The 24,882-nt window shown below is 33.8% G+C and overlaps 1 protein-coding gene across 6 annotated transcripts in view; it reads right to left on the bottom strand.

Annotated features, from left to right (window-relative positions):
* Positions 1-24,882, bottom strand: part of KIF20B (kinesin family member 20B) — an 81,544-nt gene that overhangs the window by 46,775 nt on the left and 9,887 nt on the right. For 3 of the 6 annotated variants that reach the window (XM_055425111.2, XM_055425110.2, XM_055425113.2), the window contains exons 3-18: positions 19,630-19,716; positions 19,414-19,530; positions 18,810-18,948; positions 18,066-18,250; positions 16,143-16,179; positions 15,434-15,661; positions 13,636-13,747; positions 12,416-12,487; positions 12,181-12,327; positions 11,025-11,187; positions 10,202-10,492; positions 6,288-6,427; positions 5,628-5,766; positions 4,388-4,616; positions 3,545-3,597; positions 2,111-2,230 (exon numbers count right to left, since the gene is read on the bottom strand). In XM_055425111.2, the coding sequence (XP_055281086.2) occupies positions 2,111-2,230; positions 3,545-3,597; positions 4,388-4,616; positions 5,628-5,766; positions 6,288-6,427; positions 10,202-10,492; positions 11,025-11,187; positions 12,181-12,327; positions 12,416-12,487; positions 13,636-13,747; positions 15,434-15,661; positions 16,143-16,179; positions 18,066-18,250; positions 18,810-18,948; positions 19,414-19,530; positions 19,630-19,716 (2,259 nt within the window). The remainder of the gene's footprint in view (positions 1-2,110; positions 2,231-3,544; positions 3,598-4,387; positions 4,617-5,627; positions 5,767-6,287; positions 6,428-10,201; positions 10,493-11,024; positions 11,188-12,180; positions 12,328-12,415; positions 12,488-13,635; positions 13,748-15,433; positions 15,662-16,142; positions 16,180-18,065; positions 18,251-18,809; positions 18,949-19,413; positions 19,531-19,629; positions 19,717-24,882) is intronic. The other 3 variants (XM_088842133.1, XM_055425114.2, XM_088842134.1) reach the window with 2 other exon arrangements.

The raw sequence follows: 24,882 nt of genomic DNA, 5'->3' as shown, positions 1-24,882 counted from the left end.
GCTTCTCCAGAGAATGTTTCTTATTTACCCCTGTAGTATCAAAAAACTATCTGATGTTGAGATGATACAGAGAAAGTTGTGGGTACTGGCATTCAACTCTTAAGACACAAAGGAGGGTCAAATATAACATTTTATAAAACGGTAGTCCCTGCTTACCTGTAAAGAATACATTCTGAGACCTAGCAGTTGCCTGAAACCATGGAAATATTGAATCCTATATATACTATGCTTTTTCCTGTACATGACTACAAAGTTTTGTACATGCCTAAAGTTTAATTTAAAAATTAAGCTCAGGGACCTCCCTGGTGGCCCAGTGGCTAAGACTTCCTCCTCCCAGTGCCGGAGACTCAGGTTTGATCCCTGGTCAGGAAACTAGATCCTATATGCTGTAACTAAAGATCCCTCACGCCACAACTAAGATCTGGCAGAGCCAAATAAATATATTTTTTTAATTTAAGCACAGAATGAGATTAATAATCATAAAATAGAACAATTATAACAATATACCATAAAAAGTTATGTGAATGCAGCCTCTGTTGCTCTCAAAATTATCTTGTACGAATTTAATGCTTTTTACATCTTAAGCACTTATGCTCTATGGCCATAACTTTTGCAGTTTGAGGTGTAACAGCAAAACTAGCAGAAATTTTCTTTTTCTTTCTTCACAATTTCACAAATAGAAGATTTATTCTTACCATAGATCTTAGCAACCTCAGCATACCATTTTTTCTTTCCTTATTGAGAATTTTCACCTTTACTTTTAAACAAAGCACTTTATAGCTTCTCCATGACATATCCAAATTGTCAGCATCACTACTCTTCTGCTTTGGGGGCATTATTAAGCAAAATCAGCATTATTTGAACCCAAGCACTATGATACCAACAACCAACAATCTGATAAACAAGACTAACAGGAGGGATATGCTAGACAAAGGGATGAGTCAGGCCAGGCAGGATGGAGCAATATGGCATAAGATTTCATCACACTACTCAGAACAGCACGCAATGTAAAACTCATGAATTATTTCACTTATTTTTCATTTAATTCTTCTGACCATGGTTAACCCACAGAAACTGAAATTGCAGGGGAACTACCGTATACCACGCTCGCCTCTGTTAGAAAAAGACATACAAAAGCAGAGAATTTTAGCTATTAATTTACTCAACCTATTGTGCTATTAACATTATGTCAAAAATAATTTGAAGGTACCTGCAATAAAAAATGAATATAAAAGAAAGCAAAAAACCATTGTTTAATAAAAAAACAACTAAAAGAGAGGCTGATCATCCAATCCTAAACTACCTAAATATAAAATTACCTAAATTTCTATTTATGAAAGGCTACCTAAAAACCTTTAAAATGTTGTAGTTTATTTTTTAGTCACTGAGTCATGTCCAACTCTTTTGCAACAGCATGGAGTGTAGCCCACAAGGCTCCTCTGTCCATGAGAATCATCAGGCAAGACACACTGGACTGGGTTGCCACTGCCTTCTGCAGGGGATCTTCCCGACCCAGGGATCGAATCCATACCTCCTGCATGGCACGTGGATTCTTCACTGCTGAGCCCTGACAAGCCCATAAAGGCTTTATATGCTATAGTTAATAATGTAATTTTTTAAAGAAAATATCCCTGCTATTAAATAGATGAACTTTAGCAAAACTGTATAAAATAGAAACAAGCTTCTAAAAGCTATTGTCATTTATAGTTCTATAGAGATGGATGTACAGATATAGACAGATATATCAATAGAGTAGAGCTACAGAGAGATAGAGATCTTTATGATCTGTGGATATCAAAGCACATCTAAGTTTCTTTCACCCCAGAGCTCCCCATCCAGTTTGCTGAGGCTTAAACTTCTAAGGGCTACACGGTCTTGTCCCTCTTATGTACAAAGCATTCGCAGCTTAGTTTGTGGAGATCAAACTGCCATCTTCTAAGTTCTCAAAAATTCATATTGGCATGATAGTGAATTGAATTCAATGGCAAGATAAGCAAGTCAACATTCTTAGTGAATTAGTCTCAGTTGTATAAGCTATTTTAAATTATTTTAAACCAAACCAAACATACTCTTTATTTAATTTATAACACAAATAAAGTTAGATTCTTACACTGCCTTTAAATGTGCTTTCCATATGAAATTTTAGGTTCTGAAACTTGTTAACAGTATCCTCTTTTTGGTCAATTTTATCCATCAACTCTTGAATTCTTTGATTCTGCATAATTATTTTCTTTGGGAAGGAAAAAAACAAAGTTTAGTGAATGTATTTTGGGAATAACTAGAATGCAAGTATGATACAGTTTAGAATTCCTTCAAATTTTAAGATTAAGCCAGAAAACAGCAATACACTATGCACAGCATGACTTTATTTTCATTAAAAAAATTAACATGCCTAAATATAAAAGGAAAGAGAAACAATATATCATAATGGATAAGAGGAATCAGGAGTCACATGATCTGGGTTTGATTCCTAGCTTCTCTACTTTCTGGTTGTGAAGCCCAAGCAAGTTATTTAATGCCTACGTAAAAAACAAAAAACAACAGTATCTACATTATAAGGTTGTTCTGAGACTGAAACAACTAAAGAACTTAAAAGAGTTCATAGAAAATGTTCTATAAAAAATACATATATGTATGTTATGTATGTGTATATATACATAAAATAATCTCAAAGAGCTACCAACCACGTTGGTTTGGATTTGTTTTCAATGTAAGAGAGACATTATGGGGGACTACTGTACCTTCTATTTTATATAGTTTAATGTAACAGTGTGTTTACAACTAGCAGCTATTTTTATAAATTAGAAAAAAATAAAAGGGGGAGAATAGGAACTGTCTAAACAACAGCTAAAATGTCTTGTATTGAGTATGTTATTTTGGTTATCTTTTAAAGTACTGGGTATTAGATGCCAAGATTTTGAATTATTTACATCTGATCATATGTTAAAATATCCAGCTTTTTAGAAGAACAGATGTAAGTTAAGAAAAGGTCAGGAAAAACATTAAGTTTAGAGTTTTAAATTCACTTCACCTCTATGTATACCTGCAATTTCATACTTAGATCTAACAATGTCAAATCCGTCTACAACCACTTAGAGTAATTATCTGATCTGAAGTACAAAGTGCTAGAGATTTTTCAGATCCTGATGCTGCACAATGATCAGGCCATATCCTAAATTTTAAAACAGTAACTTCAGACAAGATAAATACTATTTAAATAATCTATTCAACACAATGCACCTGGTAAAAGAATGACATAGAGATGATTCTCTGGCAGCACATACAGATCTAAAATGCCTTCTAAGGGAAGAAAGCAATATACAGAACTACAATCCTATTCGTATAAATTTTTAAAAAGATGTATGTTACACACATTCACACACACATACAAATAAAATCTTTTCTGGAAAGACCAAAGAAACTTTCAAGAGACCGTATGTGGAAACAGGTATGAGAGTGAAGGCACTTATATACTCATTAATTATTCATGCTATTTTACTTGTTAATTTCCTTATCAAGATAAAATAAAGCTTAAAAGCATTACCTTATTAGATTTCTCAAGCTCTTGAGCCAATGAATTTAAATTAATTTCTGATTCTGAAAAAGAATATTAAAAATAAATATCTAAGCACCTAAAAAAATATATCGCTAAATAAACATGAAACATAAGCTGCTATAGTAGACACTTCATTGTTATACTCAGGAAAAATAATTTTCACAGCACTAGAAGTACACAAACAGCTACAAATTCTACCACCAGAGTAATGTTTCTGAAAAAGCCACTTTCAAAACCCAGGGCAAAAATGAATGCTGCCTGCTCAATAGTAGAAAATTTCTGGAATAATGTCAGAAGGGTCACAAATAATGTCACGGGGTTGCAAAGAGTCGGACACGACTGAACTGAACTGAATGTCAGAAGAGAAGTAGCTTATACCTTTCTGATCCACTTCATAATGAGGCATCACTTATCTGCTATTTTCCACCCATCTTGTTTCACACAGAAAAGGGCAGAGTATTTCATCTAACACTTGAAACTCAGATGTGACAACCTCTCCCAGTCCCCCCCACCACACACACACATACAAATGAACAAACTTCACAGCTTTACAATTTCCTATCAGATTTCTTAATTTGCTGATAAAGCTAAACTTAGGTTTTGGGTTTTCCTGAAAGACTATTTTCTAGTAATATTACTCTAAAAGTAAAGAAAAGCAAAAATACTTTTTCACTAGTAAATTACTGTAAACTCATACAAATGGTAAAATATTAAATGCTACTTCCATCATTTTCTGACCACTTGGTAAATAAGCTGCATAAATCTCATACTTACCAACTGTCTTTTTAAGAATTTATAACATCTACATACGGATATAATACAGCCACTTACCACTTTCTCTCTTTTTTAACTCTTCTTGGGTTTTGATTAATTCTTCTTTGGCTTTAGCTAAATCAGCTTTAACTTGATTAAACTTTATTTCTAAACAAGCAATAGCTTCCTGGGGGTCAGCAAGAGATGCAATATATAAGTGAGCAATTTCAGCCTGTTTCTTAATACCAGTGACATCATCTTGAAGAGAATCAATAATATCTTCAATTCCTACATAATTATGTCCTTCCTAAAAATAGCAAAAACCACATGTCTAATGTTAACAGTGGCTTTCACTACTTTAGTGCGGTACCATCTAGTGTGTTTTAAAAACAAATAGCAAAACAAATGCACAACTTACAATTTTTTAAACATATTATTTATGTTTTTCTATTAGGTGACTATAGACATGTTTATGTTTTCTTATATAGAAGTAGCTCTAATTATGAAAAAGATGTGTTCCATTAGTCATCTTCTATTTTATGGAACATGAGACATTATTTCTCCATAAGAATAATGTCATAAACTGTACATTGTTTATGTACAGTTTACAGAACAATTATAATCACCTAGTTCAGGTATACTCTTAGTCATATAATGAGTCTTTAAAAGATTTTTTTGGGCAAGCTGAAGAAACAATTCCTCATTTTCACAATTCAGACTGAATCCCAAACTATGTCAGGGACACAGAATGATGGTTTGACGGCAAGAGCCTAGACATTATCATCCTGGACCACTGAACTGAGTAATTACAAAACAAAGCAAAAAAAATACAACCAACCATTCCAAAAAGATGTGATTCATTTCAGCTTCTGAAGAAGCACCAGCAAAAAAAAAGCTTCCTCAACAGTAGAGAATGGTTATTCAGCCAAGCAAGAGTGATTCTTCTATATATAAATATTTTTGTTTTAACCAGAACAGAATTAAATGACCCTACAGGTCTGTCAGCCATGTAAAATTTTTAGGTTTAAAACAAATCTGAGTGGATATCCCATAATCAGACAAAAAACAATCTACCCACAAACAACACAATGACTCAAGCAACACCAAACTAAGATATAAATGTAAAAGATATTTTTTCCTAAGTTCAAAAGCTATACTTAAACTGTTTGTGTTTACATTCCTAACAAAGCACACTTACTCATAATAAAGTTACATATTAAGTTTTTTAAAAATTCTGAAGTATATTAAATTATCATTGATGTCATATACTAAATCCTGGTACCTATACTTCATGTATTTAATATTTCAGTTAACATACTTCAGTTTCATCTTTCATGGCATGATCTTCATTCTTTGGTTCCTCCTGAGTATCACATTTACCAATCAAATCCTTGAAAATAGCCAAACGACATTCAGCATTTTCTTCTAAAATTTCTCGTTCCTGAAGGAGAGTTTCCCTTCATAACAGAAATTAATCCCATTAAGAAACAGAAAAACCACTACTTTACATTTTTATTTTAAATTTCTAAGATTAAGCACATTATAAATTAAAGTGAAAGTGTGAAAACGTTAGTTGCTGAGTCTCTGCGACCCCACTGACTAGCCCACCAGGCTCATCTGTCCATGGGACTTTCCAGGCAAGAATACTGAAGTGAGTTGCCATTTCCTTCTTCAGGGGATCTTTCCGACCCAGAAATCAAGCCCAGGTATCTTGCATTGAAGGCAGATTCTTTACCATCTGAGTCACTGGGAAGTAAGGACTTACTTACAGTAAATAAAAAGACTTATAAATTAAAAGTCAATTTAAATAATCATTCATATATAATTCACAGTCACCATGGGGATTAGTAATAGCTATTTTCAAGCCTGCATAAAGTTTAGAGTTTAGAAGTCACCTAATATAAAAAAGCAAAGAAATGTTTTTTTCACAAGTAAATAAAATTTTCAATTTTTACTGGACACGAACAAAACAACTTACTTAAAGTCAGCTTCTCGTTGGGCCAAATACTGAGTAAACTCCTGTGTAACTTCTTCACGAATTTTGAATTCCAATGTTAACTTTTCCTTTCTTTCATTTATTAGTTTTTTTTTCAAATCTTCTATTAAATCCAAAAGTTTCTAAAGTATAAATAGTAAAATTCTAATTAAAAAGCAAATAAATTCCAGAAGAAAGATATTCCATATGTTTAAAAATAAAACTTTTCACTTCATTACTATGTAATTATGTTTCCTTTTAATAAAGATAGTATTTTCACTGAAAACTATGTATATGCAGAGATTGATTAATGTGAAAAATCAAGTTCATCTAGCCACATTTTAGAAACATAGTTCAAATGTCTGTCTGGTTACACAGAGAATGAAGAGAAAAGAAAATTTGAGCGTCTATTATCTACTAGGAACTACCTTGGGGAGTTCATATTTCATTTCATTTAATCCACGCAACCTTTTTTATACTTAGTAGGAGCACTCAAATTTCCTAGGTAAGGAAAGAAAGGACCAAGTCTGTGGTAAATGCTTAAGTCTGAGTTTAAAGTTAGTCTATCAAAATATAAAGTTGACACGTTACACAGAGCAGTTACTGCAAATCCCCAGTTTTCAAAATGGCAAAGGGAGATATTACATATTTTATTGGGTTTCTATAACTATCCAAATGTAAGCAACAACTCTTTGAAAGCACACACATAATTAATCATGTAATATGGACAATAAACAATAAAACAATTAAAATTTGACATTATAGCCAGTATAGGTATGTAAATTATAGCAGTCAAGAAAAGAGCCTGATAGCCTTTTTATAAGGTTTCTGATTAAAGTTTCTCAATAATAAACTAATTATTAAACTCTCTCAAAGCTACAGATCTTTCATTTTCTCCATTTTATATTTGAAAATATTTTACAGATATCTTGACTTTGAAATTCTAACAACTTCTACTGAGGAAATAACTATATTTTGGCTATAAAATAGTCACTGTGTTTTCTGCAACGAGTGGTTGTATGTGAACAAAAAAAAAGTAAAACGCAACTCAACAGTCAAACTAAGAAATGGGTTCAACTATTGATACCATCATATAATAAAACTGCTGCTGCTGCTGCTAAGTCACTTCAGTCTTGTCCGACTCTGTGTGACCCCATAGACGGAAGCCCACCAGGCTCCCCGTCCCTGGGATTCTCCAGGCAAGAACACTGGAGTGGGTTGCCATTTCCTTCTCCAATGTGTGAAAGTGAAAAGTGAAAGTGAAGTCGCTCAGTCGTGTCCGACCCTTAGCGACTCCACGGACTGCAGCCTACCAGGCTCCTCCATCCATGGGATTTTCTAGGCAAGAGTACTGGAGTGGCTTGCCATTGCCTTCTCACAGTAAAACTACTATAATGAATTATTATGACATATTTACAATTCATAATTTCCACAATTTATTTTTAAATGAAGAAAATCAGTTAACAGTAAAAAATCTATTAACATGATCAGTAGATTTACAGATATTTATATTTATTTCCCTTTTTCTTTTTCTAGAGTCTATCATGATCATATAATACTTTTATAATTTTAAATAACCACAGACTTTTCCCACTGTTTAAAACAATAAATATTTAATAGTAACTAATAGTAAGTACTGAAGAAGAGGGGCTTCTCTAATGGCTCAGATGGTACAGAATCCATCTGCAATGTAGGAGACCCAGGATCAATACCTGGTGGGAAAGATCCTCTGAAGAAGAGAATGGCAAGCCACTCCAGAATTTTTGCCTGGGTAATCCCATGGACAGAGAAGCCTGGCAGGCATAGTCCATGGGGTCAGAAAGAGTCAGACACAACTTACTGACTAACACTTTCACTTCTCACATTGAAAAAGAAATGTCGGAGACTCAAGAGAAATCTGTATGAATATAGGAATACCTTGGGAAATTTGATTCAGTAATTCTCAAAAACAACTAGTTTTCTATCACTGTTAGTATATGATAAAGTATTGAGTGAAAAAAATTCTGGTTGGTTATGCAAGTTAGATGAATTTTAAGCATAAATATGTTACTATCAATATATTTCATAATGATCTTTAATACATTTCATAATGATCTTTAATACTGATGACCCTCTAATTAACAAAATGCTAACAATGTAAAGCATGAGAAGCCTAATCATTTTCATTCTGAGAAGTATTACAAAAAACCTGAATGAAATTTTAATTTTGAAGTACCTAGTCAATATTATAAGATATGCATTTATACTATATAATCCTACATAAATGACATTATTTTTCCTTAATAAATTCATAAACAACTTAGTAAGTTTAATGAACATTACATTGATATATAAACTTCAGTTTTGAGATTAAAAAAAACTTAAAGTACGACTATTAATGACTTAGCCTGGTTTTTCACTGAGGGAAGTACTACGTTACAGTGATCCAGAGTCAATCACATAGTGACCAGATAAACTAGGACTAATGGCATCTGAAGCTTTCATCTTCATTTTTAAGCAACACAGGCACAACAATGGCTTTCAGGGACACTGGAATAAACTATTAAGATGAGAGTATTTAATTCAATACATCACTGATCTATTTAAACTTCTACAGTCCAAAAGAGTACTATGTCAGATGTGTCAATACCACTGAAGTCAGTTAATGAGGGGAACCAGTAATGTGGACATGATCTATATTTCAGAACTGTGTGCACGCTTGCTCAGTCACTCAGTCGTGTCTGCCTCTTTACAACCTCATGGACTGTAGCTCGCCAGGTTCTCTGTCCATGGGATTCTCCGGGCAAGAATATTAGAGCAGGTTGCCATTTCCTTCCCCAGGAGATCTTTCTGACCCAGGAATCAAACCTGTATCTCCTGCCCTGGCAGGCAAATTCTTTACCACTGAGCCACCTGGGAAGCCGTATTTCAGGATGAATGAAACTTAAATATATGTATGAATTTTATTTGGACAGAAATTACAAGAAACACCATTAAATCTTATTTGTTTCCATAAATGTAAGACGATCAAGCGATTTTTGTTTTGAATAAATAGAATAATCGGTACTAGGCACACATTTTGCACTCTTGTACTTAAGGCTGCAAGGTAAAATTTTGGAGGAATATGCTAAAATCACAGGGTGAAAGGATAATGGGGAACAATGAAAAGAGATCTGAAACACAACACCAAGTTAACCAAAACTTGGCTTCACCAAAAATGGAGAAATCAGACACTGTCTGCCTCCTAATGTGATTCAATGGGAAATTCACAACTTCATATATATAACAAGTTTGCCTAAACTGTTATACCTGGATCATCTTATGATAGTCATTTTATGATAATAAGATGATCCAGACTGGAGGTTTTCTACAAGACAACTAACCAAACTTTCAAAAATGTCTATGCTAGATTAGAGATTAACTAAAGAAACATGATAATCAAAGGCAATGTATTGAGTCGTAGATCAAAAACAAAGTGGCTATGAAAGGAAATACTGGGACCACTACAGAAATCTCGATATGGACAATACAACACTACATTACTGTATCAATGTAAAAGTGCTTAGGTATGAAAATGGCCTTTTGATTGTGAGGAACATGCCCATGTTCTTGGGAAACATGCTGAAGTAATTAGTTGTAAGGTGTCATTATGTCTGCATCTTGTTTTCAAATGATACAGGCAAAAAAGATGTGTATTCACACTCACAGAAAGAGAATATAAAAATGGTAAAATGTTAACAACTGGCAAATCCAGTTGAAGTGAAAGTGAGTATTCATTATATTATTCTTTCTATGAGTGTGAAAATTTTCAAAACACGTAAATGAAAGATAAACTTAGTGTATTGTTGGAAAAAATGGGAGAAAGAGCCTTAAGAATTATTAACCATAACTTCAGAATAATAAGTAAGCCAATTTTAGAAGTATGAGTTAATACATACTCTCTTCCCCTCATGGCTACTGAAAGTGTTATCATCCTCTAATGTATTATCTAGATCTTCATCAGTAAATTCAGTTTCCACATTCTGCTTTTCTTCAGCTTTTTCTAGATCCTCAACCAAATCTTCATCTTCCACCACATCTTCTAGGCTACTTTCCCATGAAATCGTGGATCTTTTTTCATTTAGTATTTTACTATCTGAATTATTAATATCTAATGATTCATCTTGAGAAGATTTGACAGGTCCAAATGATTTCTCTTGAGAGCAATTTAAAATATCTGGAACACAAACCTGATAAAATATGCAATGTAACTTTTAAAACAAAGGCAAAAACTGTCAACAAAGAAAAAACAATTATAAATTTAAGTCAAATGACAACTTGAGAATTAAAAAGAAAAATCTATACAAATATACAAGAAGGAATTAGCACACTCAAATACATATTTGATAAGAAAAAAGCTAATTACACATGTATACTACAGATAAATCTACTTTCCTGGGTTAAGTTCTTAGTACTATTCCCAGCAGGGGGTTTCCTGATGAGCCACTAAATAAGTCAGATGGACAGCAGAGCATATAATTTGCTGCATACTTGCAATTTGTAACGGGTAAGTTATTTATTACTGAGGTCATTTTACTCTTAAGCAGGGATAAATTTCAATTTTTTCCTATGCCTACTACTCAAATATTACATTTTTAATTTTCAATTATTTTCTAGGTTTACAGCTGTAAGTGCAACATGTATTATCTACTCTAAGAAAAAAAATCATTACTGCTCTAATAATACAAAGCTTAACAAATCCTGAAATTTAGCTATATTTACCTTTTGTGCAATGGCTGAGAACTTCAACACATTGAGTGTCTCATCATAGGCAAAAGAACATTGGCTGATGTTGACAATCATACATATCTTCCCTTTACCATTAAAAAAACTTTGAAAATAGTGGGTCAATTTACTTTCCCGGAAAGGCACATGCTGTTGAAACCTATGGAAAAAATTTTCAAAAAATTAAAAGTTAAAACAAATCTCACAAAGTCAGGATACTGATAAATTATACAAAGAAATAACGTAACAACCATGGACTTAAATTCTAGGTTAGTGATTAGTTTCATTTGTACTAGTCATTTTCTGTTTATTCATGTTGTTTTCTTTAAATGCTACTATTATTATTAATACTGATAGTAATAACCAACTAGGCAAAATGTAAAGGAAGTCACAATGAAGTGGGTTGTGTTCTCTGCTGCTGCTGCTAAGTCACTTCAGTTGTGTCCGACTCTGTGCGACCCCATAGATGGCAGCTGACCAGGCTCTGCCGTCCCTGGGATTCTCCAGGCAAGAACACTGGAGTGGGTTGCCATTTCCTTCTCTGCTGCTGCTACTGCTGCTAAGTCACTTCAGTCGTGTCCGACTCTGTGCGACCCCAGACGGAAGCCGACCAGGCTCCGCCGTCCCTGGGATTCTCCAGGCAAGAACACTGGAGTGGGTTGCCATTTCCTTCTCCAATGTGTGAAAGTGAAAGTGAAGTCGCTCAGTCGTGTAGTATACAGCAATTATGCAATATATACACCTTAACTAGAAAATGGTAAAGGCTGGATTTATCATTTACTTAGCCTAAAATGCTAGTTAATTCAGAAATCTATCACATCTAGAAAAACACAATGCATTAATAAGAATAATATGGTTTCAAAGTCTGTTAATAAACCAGCATTAGAAGCTTATTATCTAAGTTGTCTGTTGATATATATTTGCTATAGAAAATACTGTGATTACCTGAGTCACTGGCATTGACTGATAATGCTTTTCATTTGATAATCATTTTTTAAATCCAAGATCTCGAAGAAATTTTAATTACAATCCATTCCCAGTCATTATGTAAGAAGCAAGTTAAAAACAAAAGAACTTTCTAAAACTAGCAAAGCTGAAAGTTTAAATATTAATATAATCTTTGATAGCTGATAACAGGTTCAGCAACTCTTACTTTGACTTTTCGCTGTTCTTCAAAACACTGATACACTTTCCCAGAGTCAATAAAGAAGTGTTGATGTTCCCAGTCTCTCTTAACCGTTCACCTTCATTCTGGGTCCTCACGCTTCGTTCTGAGCCAGCAAGATCACATAAAGACAATCTAAATTAACCAGAGGGAAAAAAACTTTAAAAAATTCTTCAGAACAAAAAGTTTAAAATAAATACAATTTAAACAATGCTCAACTTACTCACTGACTCGTATTACATGTGGTATTTCTGAATCTTCAATCTGTAATATTCTAATGGTAAATATGCTGTGACTAAAAGAAATAAACAAAGATTAAATATTACCACTCATTCTTTATTTCTGCATTCTAAATAGGAGAAGCAAGCATCTAAATCAATATCTATTTTTATCCTAATACTGGCCATCATTACAATACTACATTCTCCAACTAGCTGTCAGGTATCTCAATTGAGTGCTCCACTGTCACCTACATAACACTCGACTACTAAAACCAAAGAGCTTATCTTTCTTTCACTTAGCCCCAAATCCTTCAAATTTATTCTTCTCAACATTCCAACTTCTATTAATGAAGTCATTCATAATAAAGTCTCAATTTGCTTGCCAAGATATTTCTTATTAAAATGGTATAATGCATAGCTAATCACTTGAATCAAGAGAAGTATACATTTGGCTTAGATGCCTAAATATTGGCTTATCTGGATTATATATTGTCCTTAAGCCATACATGGGAGACAGGGCTCTTTCCCCTTTAAGAGAAAATCTGTCTTAAGTATCTCACTGTTTAAACTTACATCCTTTTGTGTCTCATTCTCCATTTCCTTCCATTAAAACATCCTTCCTTAGCCCTTTGAAATACTGGTCTAACTCAGTATTTACACAGTGTCTATGTTCATGGAGTAAGTAGAAAAAACACAAAGAAATGTCCTATTATTACAGGCAATTAAAACATTGAGCTTAGATATTCACATATAGAAAGAATAAAAATACTTCGCGCTGAGTGCAAATTAGTAAACCGTATGTTAGAACAAGAAAGTAGTCCTGATAATCTTATGTGTTTAGTGCTCTTCAGTTTACAGAATGTTTTTATGTCTACAAATTAATTTAACATATCAGAAAACCTACTGTCTGATTTAATCTTAAATTAGTTGTATGTAAATGAGGACAGCTACTAGGGCTTCCCTAGAAGCTCAGTCGGTAAAGAATCCACCTCCAATGCAGGAGACCCAGGTTGAATCCATGGGTCCGGGAGATCCCCTGGAGACAGAAATGGCAATTCAATCCAGTATTCTTGCCTGCAGAATTCCATGGACAGAGGAGCCTGGAGGGCTATAGTCCATGGGATCGCAGAGTCGGACGGGGCTATGTGACTTTCACTTTCAAATTAGCACAGAACACTTGGGTGCCTCAGGTCAGGCTTATACCACAAGATTTACTTCTTACCTTCTACTAGAAGCATTGTTCAGTTTTGTGAAAGCAACACTCTGGTGTTTTGTTCCTAGCTTTAAAAGTCTATATGCTTCTTTGGCATCAGATACTTGAATCCACTGCAGATCTTTAAAAAATAAAGAGGCACATATCAATTTATAAATGTACAGCATTTGCCATACAATGTAATCTCTTTGAAGATTTGTAATCTCTTTCCTAAAGACATATAATGAAATCTTTCTTTTAATAACACGTCCTAGGTATAGCCAACTTAGTTATCTCATATTCCACTAGAAAATAAGTACACAAGACGAGGATATTATAATGGTTTTCTAGCATAAACACAAAAGTAAATGTACTTCTGATGCTAGGAGGGATTGGGGGTAGGAGGACACAGGGACGACAGAGAATGAGATGGCTGGATGGCATCACCGACTCAATGGACATGAGTTTGAGTGAACTCCGGGAGTTGGTGATGGACAGGGAGGCCTGGCGTGCTGTGGTTCATGGGGTCGCAAAGAGTCGGACACGATTAAGCGACTGAACTGAACTGAACTGATACATATATCCCCACCCCCTTGAAACTCCTTCCCATCTCCCTTCTCATCCTACCCCTCTAGGTTGACACAGAGCCCCTGTTTGAGTTTCCTGAGACACACAGCAAATTCCCACTGCATGCCAGTTCACATGCATTGAATAGTACTAACAGTTGGTGATGGACAGGGAGGCCTGGCGTGCTGTGATTCATGGGGTCGCAAAGAGTCAGACACAACTGAGCGACTGAACTGAACTGAAATGTACTTCAACAGAGTTTGCCAAAGGGAAAAATTAAAAATAGGTTAAGATTCCTCAGAATTAAGACACCCGGAAAAAAAAAAAGAAGACAAAGTACATTACAGAGTAAACCTAGAAAATTAACTAGCTATGAGATTTTAGATAGATTACAATTCATTTGTGAGTCATGAAATCAAATTTCTTGAGCCATAACTAGCATTTTGTAAAAATGAAGTAGAATGTAGAAAACACCACAGTGTAATCCTTGCAGTGAGGGTAAATATCATTAATGATAATTTTCAATTGTAAATATGCATATACACACACACGCAGGTGGAGAACCATGATGTCATTAATAAGTATTTCCTACTGTAGGGTTCAGTTCAGTTCAGTCGCTCAGTCGTGTCCGACTCTCCGCGACCCCATGAATCACAGCACGCCAGGCCTCCCTGTCCATCACCAACTCCCGGAGTACACTCAAACTCATGTCCACAGAGTCGGTGATGTAGGGTAGTGATTTTTAAAAGGTTGGATTCCCTGGTGGCTCAGAGATTAAAGCGTCTGCCTCCAATGCGGGAGACCCGGGTTCGATCCCTGGGTCGGGAAGATCCCCTGGAAACGGAAACGGTAACCCACTCCAGTATTCTTTCCTGGAGAATCCCATGGACGGAGAAGCCTGGTAGGCTACAGCCCACGAGGTCGCATAGAGTCGGACACGACTGAGCGACGGAACGGAATGGATACCAAATAATTCCAAGGTCTGAATACTATTACAAAGCAGCAAAATAATGTGAATATACACACACAGCTTTTCCTATTCCCTAAAACTCAATCACTAATACTCAAAAAACAAAATACTAAACCCTTTTACCTTCAGGTTTAATGAACATACCAAAACACATTTTCAAAGCAAAAACTACCCTTACTATCTTGCTATTAATAAATAGTATAAAAACTTTCAATTTCCAGTCTGCTTTCCTATAACAAAGCTTAGAAACAAACTTCAGAGCAAAAAAGTAAAAAATACTCATCAGTATACCTTTTATGAAAGAATAGCCCTTTACATCTTGGGAAAGTCGCAGTGTCTTTCTCTTTTGGAACTTAGATGATACAGGAACAAACAAATCATAAATACATTCGTTGTAAATCTCAAAGAAAGATACCCACACAGAAAATTTTCTATTAATATCCATATTCAAGTTTGAGTGTTCACAATCTTTCATGGATTCTTCAAACTCTGGGATACTCAAAGAGTTTGTTAGACTTCCTACAGAAAATTAAAAAAAGATAATCACAAAATTAAATAAGATAATAGGCTATTATCTTATTATCTTTTAAGACTCTCCAGCTTGAGAAACTAAGTACCCAAATCTTCTCATTAGCAGTGTTAAAAATTTTTTGGGCCAAAGCAGATAAAAATGTTTGTGTTAACCAAAATTTGGCTTTTTTGTTTTGCAAATATGTTAATAAATCAAAATGAAATTAAATGTAAAGGACAGAGGAAAAAATAGTGCCAGTCTTGAATTCAACATAAAAGTTAACAATCAGTAAAAGTTAACAATCAGTAACAATCAGTTATTAAATGCAAACAAAACCTGACAGAGACTGGCATTTCATATACTTATGTACCATTTTTGAAGTATTATTGACTGTGTCATTAAAGAAATTAAATCACCAGAAGTGATTCAAAAATTAAAAGCCTTTTAAATAATCAACATCTTAAAAGTATATGAGAAAGGAAACCTTACCATAAAGAGCACCATAACTGTCATTATGCATAACAACCTGAAAAAGATTTCTTAAGTTAAAAAATGTTTTTAGTTAAGATTAAATAACCAGTAAATTCATTACCTATCCAAATAAGTCACCAGCCTTTCATCTACTCAATTCAACAACCTAATAGGAAATTTGGGGAAACTACAGAAAATATTCAAAGAAATACCGTCATATATAATCCCTGTCACTCAGAGGCAATTACTATTAATATCTCAATATATTCCCTTCTATTCTCTTCCCTACACTGATTGCATTGTAAGCTTTCTCTCTATAAAATTAAAAATTATTAACAAACATCTGGTAGCTGCATAACTGACTAGATGTGATGTGAAATGACTTAATCAAATACTACTAAGATAAACATCTTAGTATATTTTTTCTTTCTGTAATTTAATTGTTCCCTTAGGCTATATACCTTAATCTGAATTGGTAGATGAAAAGATACAAACTTTTTTCAAGTTCTCACTCATAATACAGTATTGCTAAATCGCTTTGGAGAAATAGTTTACAATCAATATATGGAAGTGAAAGTGTTTATCTATCTCATGTCATATACCTGAAACATATAATATTGTATAGCAACCTCAATAAAAAGAGATTTTAAAAAAAGATAGTATGATCTCATGTTTTTAATATTTTAATAATTTCATAGGCAAAATAATATTTTAACTAGATAACCTGTTAGAGAAAATTTTTTTCAATATTAATGACTTGAATTTCCTCTATTATCTATACAAATATCCACCAATCTCCACAAATCTTGTTAAAATACTATTTTTTACTTTCAGAGAGCATAATCATGGACTCTGAACTTTACTCTCCACCGAGCAACACTACTTTGAAACCCTGATTTCTAAATTATTTAAAAACAAATCCCCATCAGTGTTTTCAATATATCCAAAAAGATTGTTAACAGTTTTTAACAATCTTAGAATAAACATATAAAAACAACACAAAATCCAGAAGGCACAGAAGGAATAAACAGACAAGTATAACTTTGTTAAAACATGTTTTAATAAAAAAGTATTAAAAAGAAAAAAGGAAAAAACATAAACAGATGAGACACGTGAATTAATGTAGTAAGAGATTTATGATATGTTAAATGAAAGAGCAAGTTATAGAATGTCTGTATAATAAAATCTCATTTTTGTTCAAATAAAAGACCATTATCCCACATACAAAGAAAAAGGAATAAAGATATATGCAACTGTTTATATATGACTATATTTGAGTGTATGAACTTCCCAGTGGCTCAGTGGTAAAGAACCCGCCTGCCAAGGTGGAGACGCAGGTTCAATCCCTGGGTCCAGAAGATCCCCTGGAGAAGGAAATGGCAACCCACTCCAGTATTGTCTGGGAAATCCCATGGACAGAGGAGCCTGGCAGGCTACAATCCATGGGGTCACAAAGTATCGGACATGACTCAGCGACTAAACAACATATAGACATACACAGAAACCTCAGTACACAGATTTTTTTTTTTGGTATACCAAGAAAAAGATCAAAAAGGATATGCTCATATCTGTTAATATTAGTTTTCCTCTTCAGAAATGAAATTATAGGAAATTTTTTTTAATTTTTCATATCCTCTTGTTTAGATTTTATATATGCACATTACTTTTACAAATAGAAAAAGGAATTTAAAAAAATCATTATATAGAAAGTTGCTGTTTTTTACAACAACCTAAAATGATTAAACAACATTTACATTTGTTTTTTTTAAACATTTCAGCTGTTTGTACAATACAAAATGAAGAAATGTCTTCAAAAAAGCTTTTAATCATAAAGAAAAGACAATCACCACAAAAGGCTATTTCAATACAGGCTGAAACAAACTGAAGAGCTAATAAAAGGTCACAATTATGTGTATTTTATCTGCTAAAATACTCCCATACCTCTTTAATTTGCCGAAGTAATGCACTTTTGCTAGTAACTTCTTCTTTCTCTTGGTCTGGTGATAACCGTAAGTATTCTCTGGACCTATGTGGTTTAAGGTTCATCTTTGTATACAGTTTTTCCTGAAGACTATCAAATAATACATTCAAAGTTCGAGGAAGAATGCCAGTATTTTCTTCTGTGCCTATAACAAGAATTTGTGTTTTACAGTCTCTCAAAGTACTAAGAAAGAGTAAAGAAACATTGTTGAACTACCAAGACTCCTTTTATACCACCAATAGGCAAGAGTAAAAAGCTAACACAAAAAGTGAGAAAAGTTGCAGGTTATTTAGTGTTCCATCACTTTGGTTTTCATTGTATAACTGACATTTATCAACTATTAGTCTGATGTAAAACCTGAAATTTTATATTCAGATCAGATTTTAAGACTGGCTATCATTCATTATCACAAAGTATAAAAGTAAAATAAAATATAAAGTGTTTCCCTGGTTTTCTATGCTTAATTCCTTATGTGACAATCAGTCCTTTTTCCAAGTTTTCATTATCATTTAATTCTCTATCATATGGGTAAAGTAGTTTCACAAATTAAGTCAATCTGATTTAAAAGCCATGGGCAATACACATTCAATATGTTATTACTATTAAAAATTTGCAAGGTAATGGAAACATAACTGTAACTATTATGAAAATGAGCAAATATTAGGGCTTCCTTTTTTCTTTCTAGCAAAAATAAAACCATTTACCTTGAAACGTGTAAGTTTTTCCAGAATTGGTTAGCCCATAAGTAAAAATCAGCCGACTCTGCCCTTTCAAGAGGTCTTTAACTGGCTGCAGAATGCAACCCTGGAAGAATTCCTTCTGCGTAGTTTCTGGGCCAAAAACCTAAACAAGCATTTTTTAAAACAAGTCTTTTTAGAAAATTCAAGTTAATAGTCACAAGTTCTACCCTTTAATATTTAAAAGATCTGTCTTACAAGACTCATTCTTAAAAAAGTTGACATATCCCCAATACCCACAGATATAATTGCTAGTTTAACTACTGCCAAAAGTTTTCACGACAGAAATCTGATCCAGCCAACAACCTTTCATCTAAATTTTTAAAAGAACATTTCCACCAACCACAAAGAGACTGTAAGATTTTTACAATGGTTTATTCACTTCCAATTATATATTTACACACCTAAAATTTGAGCCCTACCATTGAGAAAAAAAATACCAGAACCTAAGATCTAAGTTTCAGAAGCACAAGGTGTATAGAGTCCATTATATACAATTAGGTAGCAATTTAGCTTAAGCCAAGTCTCTTTATCTTAAAAGAAAAACCTTCACTTTCAAATGGGTACCTACCTTGGAAAAACTGAATTTCTGTGCCATCTGCCCAGAGCTTTTCTCACTTAAACGACCAAGGGTACACTGAGGATCCTTCAGCACAACAGTCTGTGAATCCAGAATATACACACAGCCCTAGAACACAAATAATTAAAAACTCACAACAAGTAAATTAAAACGATGATATTGTGCCCACTTAATGGAAATAAATTATAAAATTAATTCAGCACCAACCTCAGACTCATGTTCTTTTTCTGGCTGTGTGAATGGTCTTACTCGAAGACAAACTTGGAGATAATCTTTAGATTCAGAACTGTTTGCCTTAAAAAGGAGAAAATATTTTAAAGATACAAAATGTAGATTTTCAGAGATCCCCTTTCTTTAAAGTGGCTGATTGTTATAGAATAATCTGAGATTATACAAAACCTCTAAGCAAACAGTGACTCTTCTGTTTTCATCCATTTTATATTTGTTTAAAGAAAAACAAATCTGTTTTTAAAAAAACAAAAATGCCAGAAAAGATTCAATTTCCCCTGCCTTCTACATTTATATTTAAAGTTTACAATATGCTTCTTTGGCATAAAATCGTAATTTTTATAACCAATACAAATAACAGGGCTGAAAGTCACTAAAACATAGAAGAGTAAGGTAAATCACAATAACCAGAATACTCAATTAACCCAAATGCTCAATACCATCAAGCATTTTTATTTATTTTGGTGTATTATATTCTCCTTACTGTTTCCTTTGAGAAAGGAATTAGCTTAGTTCATTTTTTAAAAAGTAATTTTAAAGAAATGCTTTATAATTAGAAGTAAAAAGAAAACAATTACATGAAAAACACAATTCACCAAATAAGACACAAGAAGAAAATCTGAATAACCCTATACCTATTAAAGAAATTCAACTTGTATTCAAACAAAATAATCCTATATAAAAACTCCAAACCCTCCAAAAACCAATACCATTTGCAATAACCTGGTAGTTCACTGGTTCAGTTCAGTTCAGTTCAGTCGCTCAGTCGTGTCCGACTCTCCGCGACCCCATGAATCACAGCACGCCAGGCCTCCCTGTCCATCACCAACTCCCGGAGTTCACTCAAACTCATGTCCACACAGTCGGTGATGCCATCCAGCCATCTCATTCTCCGTCGTCCCCTTCTCCTCCCGCCCCCAACCTTTCCCAGCATCAGAGTCTTTTCCAGTGAGTCAGCTCGTCGCATGAGGTGGCCAAAGTATTGCAGTTTCAGCTTTAGCATCAGTCCTTCCAATGAACATCCAGGATTGATCTCCTCTAGAATGGACTGGTTGGATCTCCTAATTCTCTCAAACATTTAAGGTTATAATCACACAAATTAAAGATAAACTCTAAAAAAATGAAGAGAGAACACTTTTCAATTAATTTGAGTTCTACATAACCTGAATACCACAACCTGACAAAGATAGCCTCAGAAAAAAAATACAGAACAATATCCCTAATAATTATAAGATAATGGCAAAATGTTCTCCAAAGTGTTGTACCATCTTCTATTCCCACAAACAGTGGATAAACATGTCAGTTGCTCTGCACACTCACCAGTGGATAGTGTGGCCAGTCTTCTTCATTATCACCCTTCTAGTGGGTATGAGGGTGGTATCTGATTGTGGTTTTAATTTATGCATTTCCCTTATAGTGAAGACGAACTAAAGAGCCTCTTAATGAAAGTGAAAGAGGAGAGTGAAAAAGTTGGCTTAAAGCTCAACATTCAGAAAACTAAGATCATGGCATTTGGTCCCATCAATTCATGGCAAAAACATGGGGAAATAATGGAAACAGTGGCTGACTTTATTTTTGGGGGGCTCCAAAATCACTGCTGATGGTGACTGCAGCCATGAAATTAAGAAACACTTACTCCTTGGAAGGAAAGTTATGACCAACCTAGACAGCATATTAAAAAGCAGAGACATTAATTTGTCAACAAAGGTCCGTCTAGTCAAGGCTATGGTTTTGCCAGTAGTCACATATGGTTGTGAGAGTTGGACTATAAAGAAAGCTGAGCACTGAAGAATTGATGCTTTTGAACTGTGGTGTTGGAGAAGACTCTTGAGAGTCCCTTGGACTGCAAGGAGATCCAACCAGTACATCCTAAAGGAAATCAGTCCTGAATGTTCATTGCAAAGACTGATGTTGAAGCTGAAACTCCAATATGTTGGCCACCTGATGCAAAGAGCCGACTCATTTGAAAAGACCCTGATGCTGGGAAAGATTGAAGGCAGGAGGAGAAGGGGACAATAGAGAATGAGATGATTAGATGGCATCACCGACTCAATGGACATGAGTTTGTGTAAACTCCAGGAGTTGGTGATGGACAGGGAGGCCTGGCGTGCTGAGGTTCATGGGGTCGCAAAGAGTAGGACACCACTGAGCGACTGAACTGACTAATGATATTGAGCACCTTTTCATGTCCGTATTAACCCTATGTATAGCTTCTTTTGTGAAGTATCTGTACAAATCTTTTGTCCATTTTTATTAGACGTTTTCTTATTATTGACATGTAATTGTTTTAATATAATCTGAAGAAAAGTTCCCTATCAGGAAAAAAAGAGGCAAAAATTCCCTAACAAAATATTAGCTAATATATAAAATAGGAAAGTATATTTTTTGTTAGGAAAAAAAGTTTATCCCAGTGAAGGTCAAGCTGGCATTCAAAAATCAATTAGTCCATTAAAAGAATAAATGAGAAACTTTCATCACTGCTAGATGCAAAAAAAGTCCATATGAATGACTTGAATTTGATATATGTAGTCAACATCCATTCATAATAAGAATTACAAGCACACTGGAAAAGAGGGAACTTCCTTAACCTGATAAAGAACACTTATAAGAAACCTATACTTAACATCATATTTGATGACAAAAGACTGAATCAAAGAAGAGCAGCAAGATGAGTAACAAGAAAGGGATTTCTGCTTTCACCACCTCTATTCAACACTATATTAGAGGTTCTAGATGTTTTAGCCAAAGTCATCAGGTGAAAGGAGGGGGAAGAGGAAGAAAGAAATGAAGGAGAGGGAAGAGGAAGATGAGAAAAAAAAGGAAGAGGAAAAGGATGGGAAGGTAGAAATAAAATCGTCTTTATTCACAAACATCATGAACATCTACATTTTCATATGTTAAAAATCTGACAACACCTTCAAAAAAGTTACCAGAACTATTAAATGAGTTTAGCAATGTAGTATGATAGAAGACCAATATGCAAAAAGTCATGTTTCTGTATATGCTTGGAAGAAACAGAATTTGAATTTAAAAAATAATACCATTTGCAATAACCTCAAAAATTATGAACTAATTAAAGAAAAATCTTAACAAAAGATCGGGAACACCATACACTGAAAATTATAAAACATTGCTCAGAGAAATTAGAAGGGACCAAAATAAATGAAGATATGCCTCATTCATTATTTGGTAGACTCAGTGTTGTTAAGATATCCATTCTTCCAAAACTGATCTACAGATTCAACGCAACTGCAACAAAAAATCCCAGGAAGTTTTGTTGGGGATTAACTGACAAGCTCATTTAAAAACTCACAGATAGATGCAAAGTTCCTAAACAGTCAAAACAATTCTGATAAAGAAGAAATTTGATGGGCTAACACTACCACCTGAGTTCAACACATTTTAAAGCTACAGTGATCAAAACAGTGGGGTACTGACAGCCAGAGAGATAGATAAATGAAACAGAATATACAAAGTATTCAAAAATAACCTCCACATACAAGAGTATTTGATTTATGACAAAGTTGTAAAGGAAATGCAGTACAGAAATGATAGCTCTTTCAACAAACTGTGCTAGAACCACTGGATATCTATACACAATTTTAAAAATAGTAATTTGAATATATACCTCATATTTTATAGAAAAATTAATTTCAAATGGATCACCGACTTAAATATAAAACTAAAACTAAAAACTTCTAAAAGAAAACATAGAAGAAAACCTTTCTGGCCTTAAGCAAAGATTTCTTAGATATGCGATAAACAGCACAATACATAATAGAACAAACTGGTAAAATAGACTTCATCAAAATTTAAAACTTCTCTTCCAAAACTCTTGAAGAATGAAAAAACAGGCCATAGAGGAAATACTTGCAAAGGATATATCTGACAGACAGATGTATCCAGAGACCATAAAGAACACTTAAAATTCAATTAAAAAAAATTATTTTAATGGGCAAAAGATTTAAATTGACATTTCTCTGAAGACACACAAAGGGCAAATATGCACATCAAAACATCTTTTGATATTTAACATCTTTGGTCATTAGGTAAATGCAAATATCAATTAGATTAACAATACATACCTATTAGAATGACTAAAAATAAAAAGACTACTCAGGATAGCCAACATGAAATTGAAAGAGAGGAACAAAGATGAAGGACTCACAATACCCAACTTTAAGACATACTATAAAGCTACAGTAATCAAGATAGCCTAGCGGTGGCAAAAGAACAGAATCAATGGAACAGAAGAGAGCTCTGGATTAGATCAACATGAATAGTCAATTGACCTTTGACAAAAAAGCAAAGGCTACACAAGGGAGCAGACAGTCTGTTCAACAAATGGTGCTGGAGCAACTGGACATCCATATGCAAAAAAATTAACCAAGACATAGACTTTACACCCGTCAAATAACTTAAAACTAATACAAACCTAAATGTAAAACGCAAAACTATTAAACTTCTAGAAAATCTGGATGATCCTGTGTTTGGCAACGACTTTTTTGATTCAATGCCAAAGGCATGATCTATGAAAGAAACAACAGATAAGCTGGGCTTCATTAAAACTAATTTTATGCTTTGTAAAAGACATAATCAAGAGAATAAGACAAGCCAGAGACTGGGAGAAAATATGTGCAAAAAAGATACCAAATAAAGGACTATTAGCCAAAATATATAAAGAATTCTTAAAATGTAACAATAAGAACACAAACTGATTAAAATGGGCCAAAGACCTTATCAGATATCTTATCAAATAAGATATACAGATGACAAATAAGCATATAAAAAGATGCTCCACACTGTATGTCATCAGGGAAATGCAAATTAAAATGAGCTATCACTATACATCTATTAGAATAGCCAATATCTGAACACTGACAACCAAATGCTGGTGAGGATGTGGATCAACAGGAACTCTCATTCACTGCTGGTGGGAATGCAAAATGTTACAGCCATTTTGGAAGATAGTTTAACAGTTTCTTACAAAAATAAACATATTTTTGTTGCATACAATCTAGCAATCATGTTCACTGGTAATTATCCAAAGAAACTGAAAACATGTCCACAGAAAACTTGCACATGAATGCTCATAAAAGTTTTTTTCATAGTTCCCCAAAAGGAAGCAACTAAAATGCCTTTCAATAGGTGAATGAATAAACCACAGCACATCCATGTAATGGAATATAATTCAGAACTAATTATAATTCACAACTAAATTTATAATTATAA

The sequence above is a fragment of the Moschus berezovskii genome, chromosome 12 (assembly GCF_049115385.1).
Source record: "Moschus berezovskii isolate FMDL1 chromosome 12, NW_MosBer_1.0, whole genome shotgun sequence".
NCBI classification, from domain to species: domain Eukaryota; kingdom Metazoa; phylum Chordata; class Mammalia; order Artiodactyla; family Moschidae; genus Moschus; species Moschus berezovskii.
This window is presented reverse-complemented; position numbering and strand designations above follow the sequence as displayed.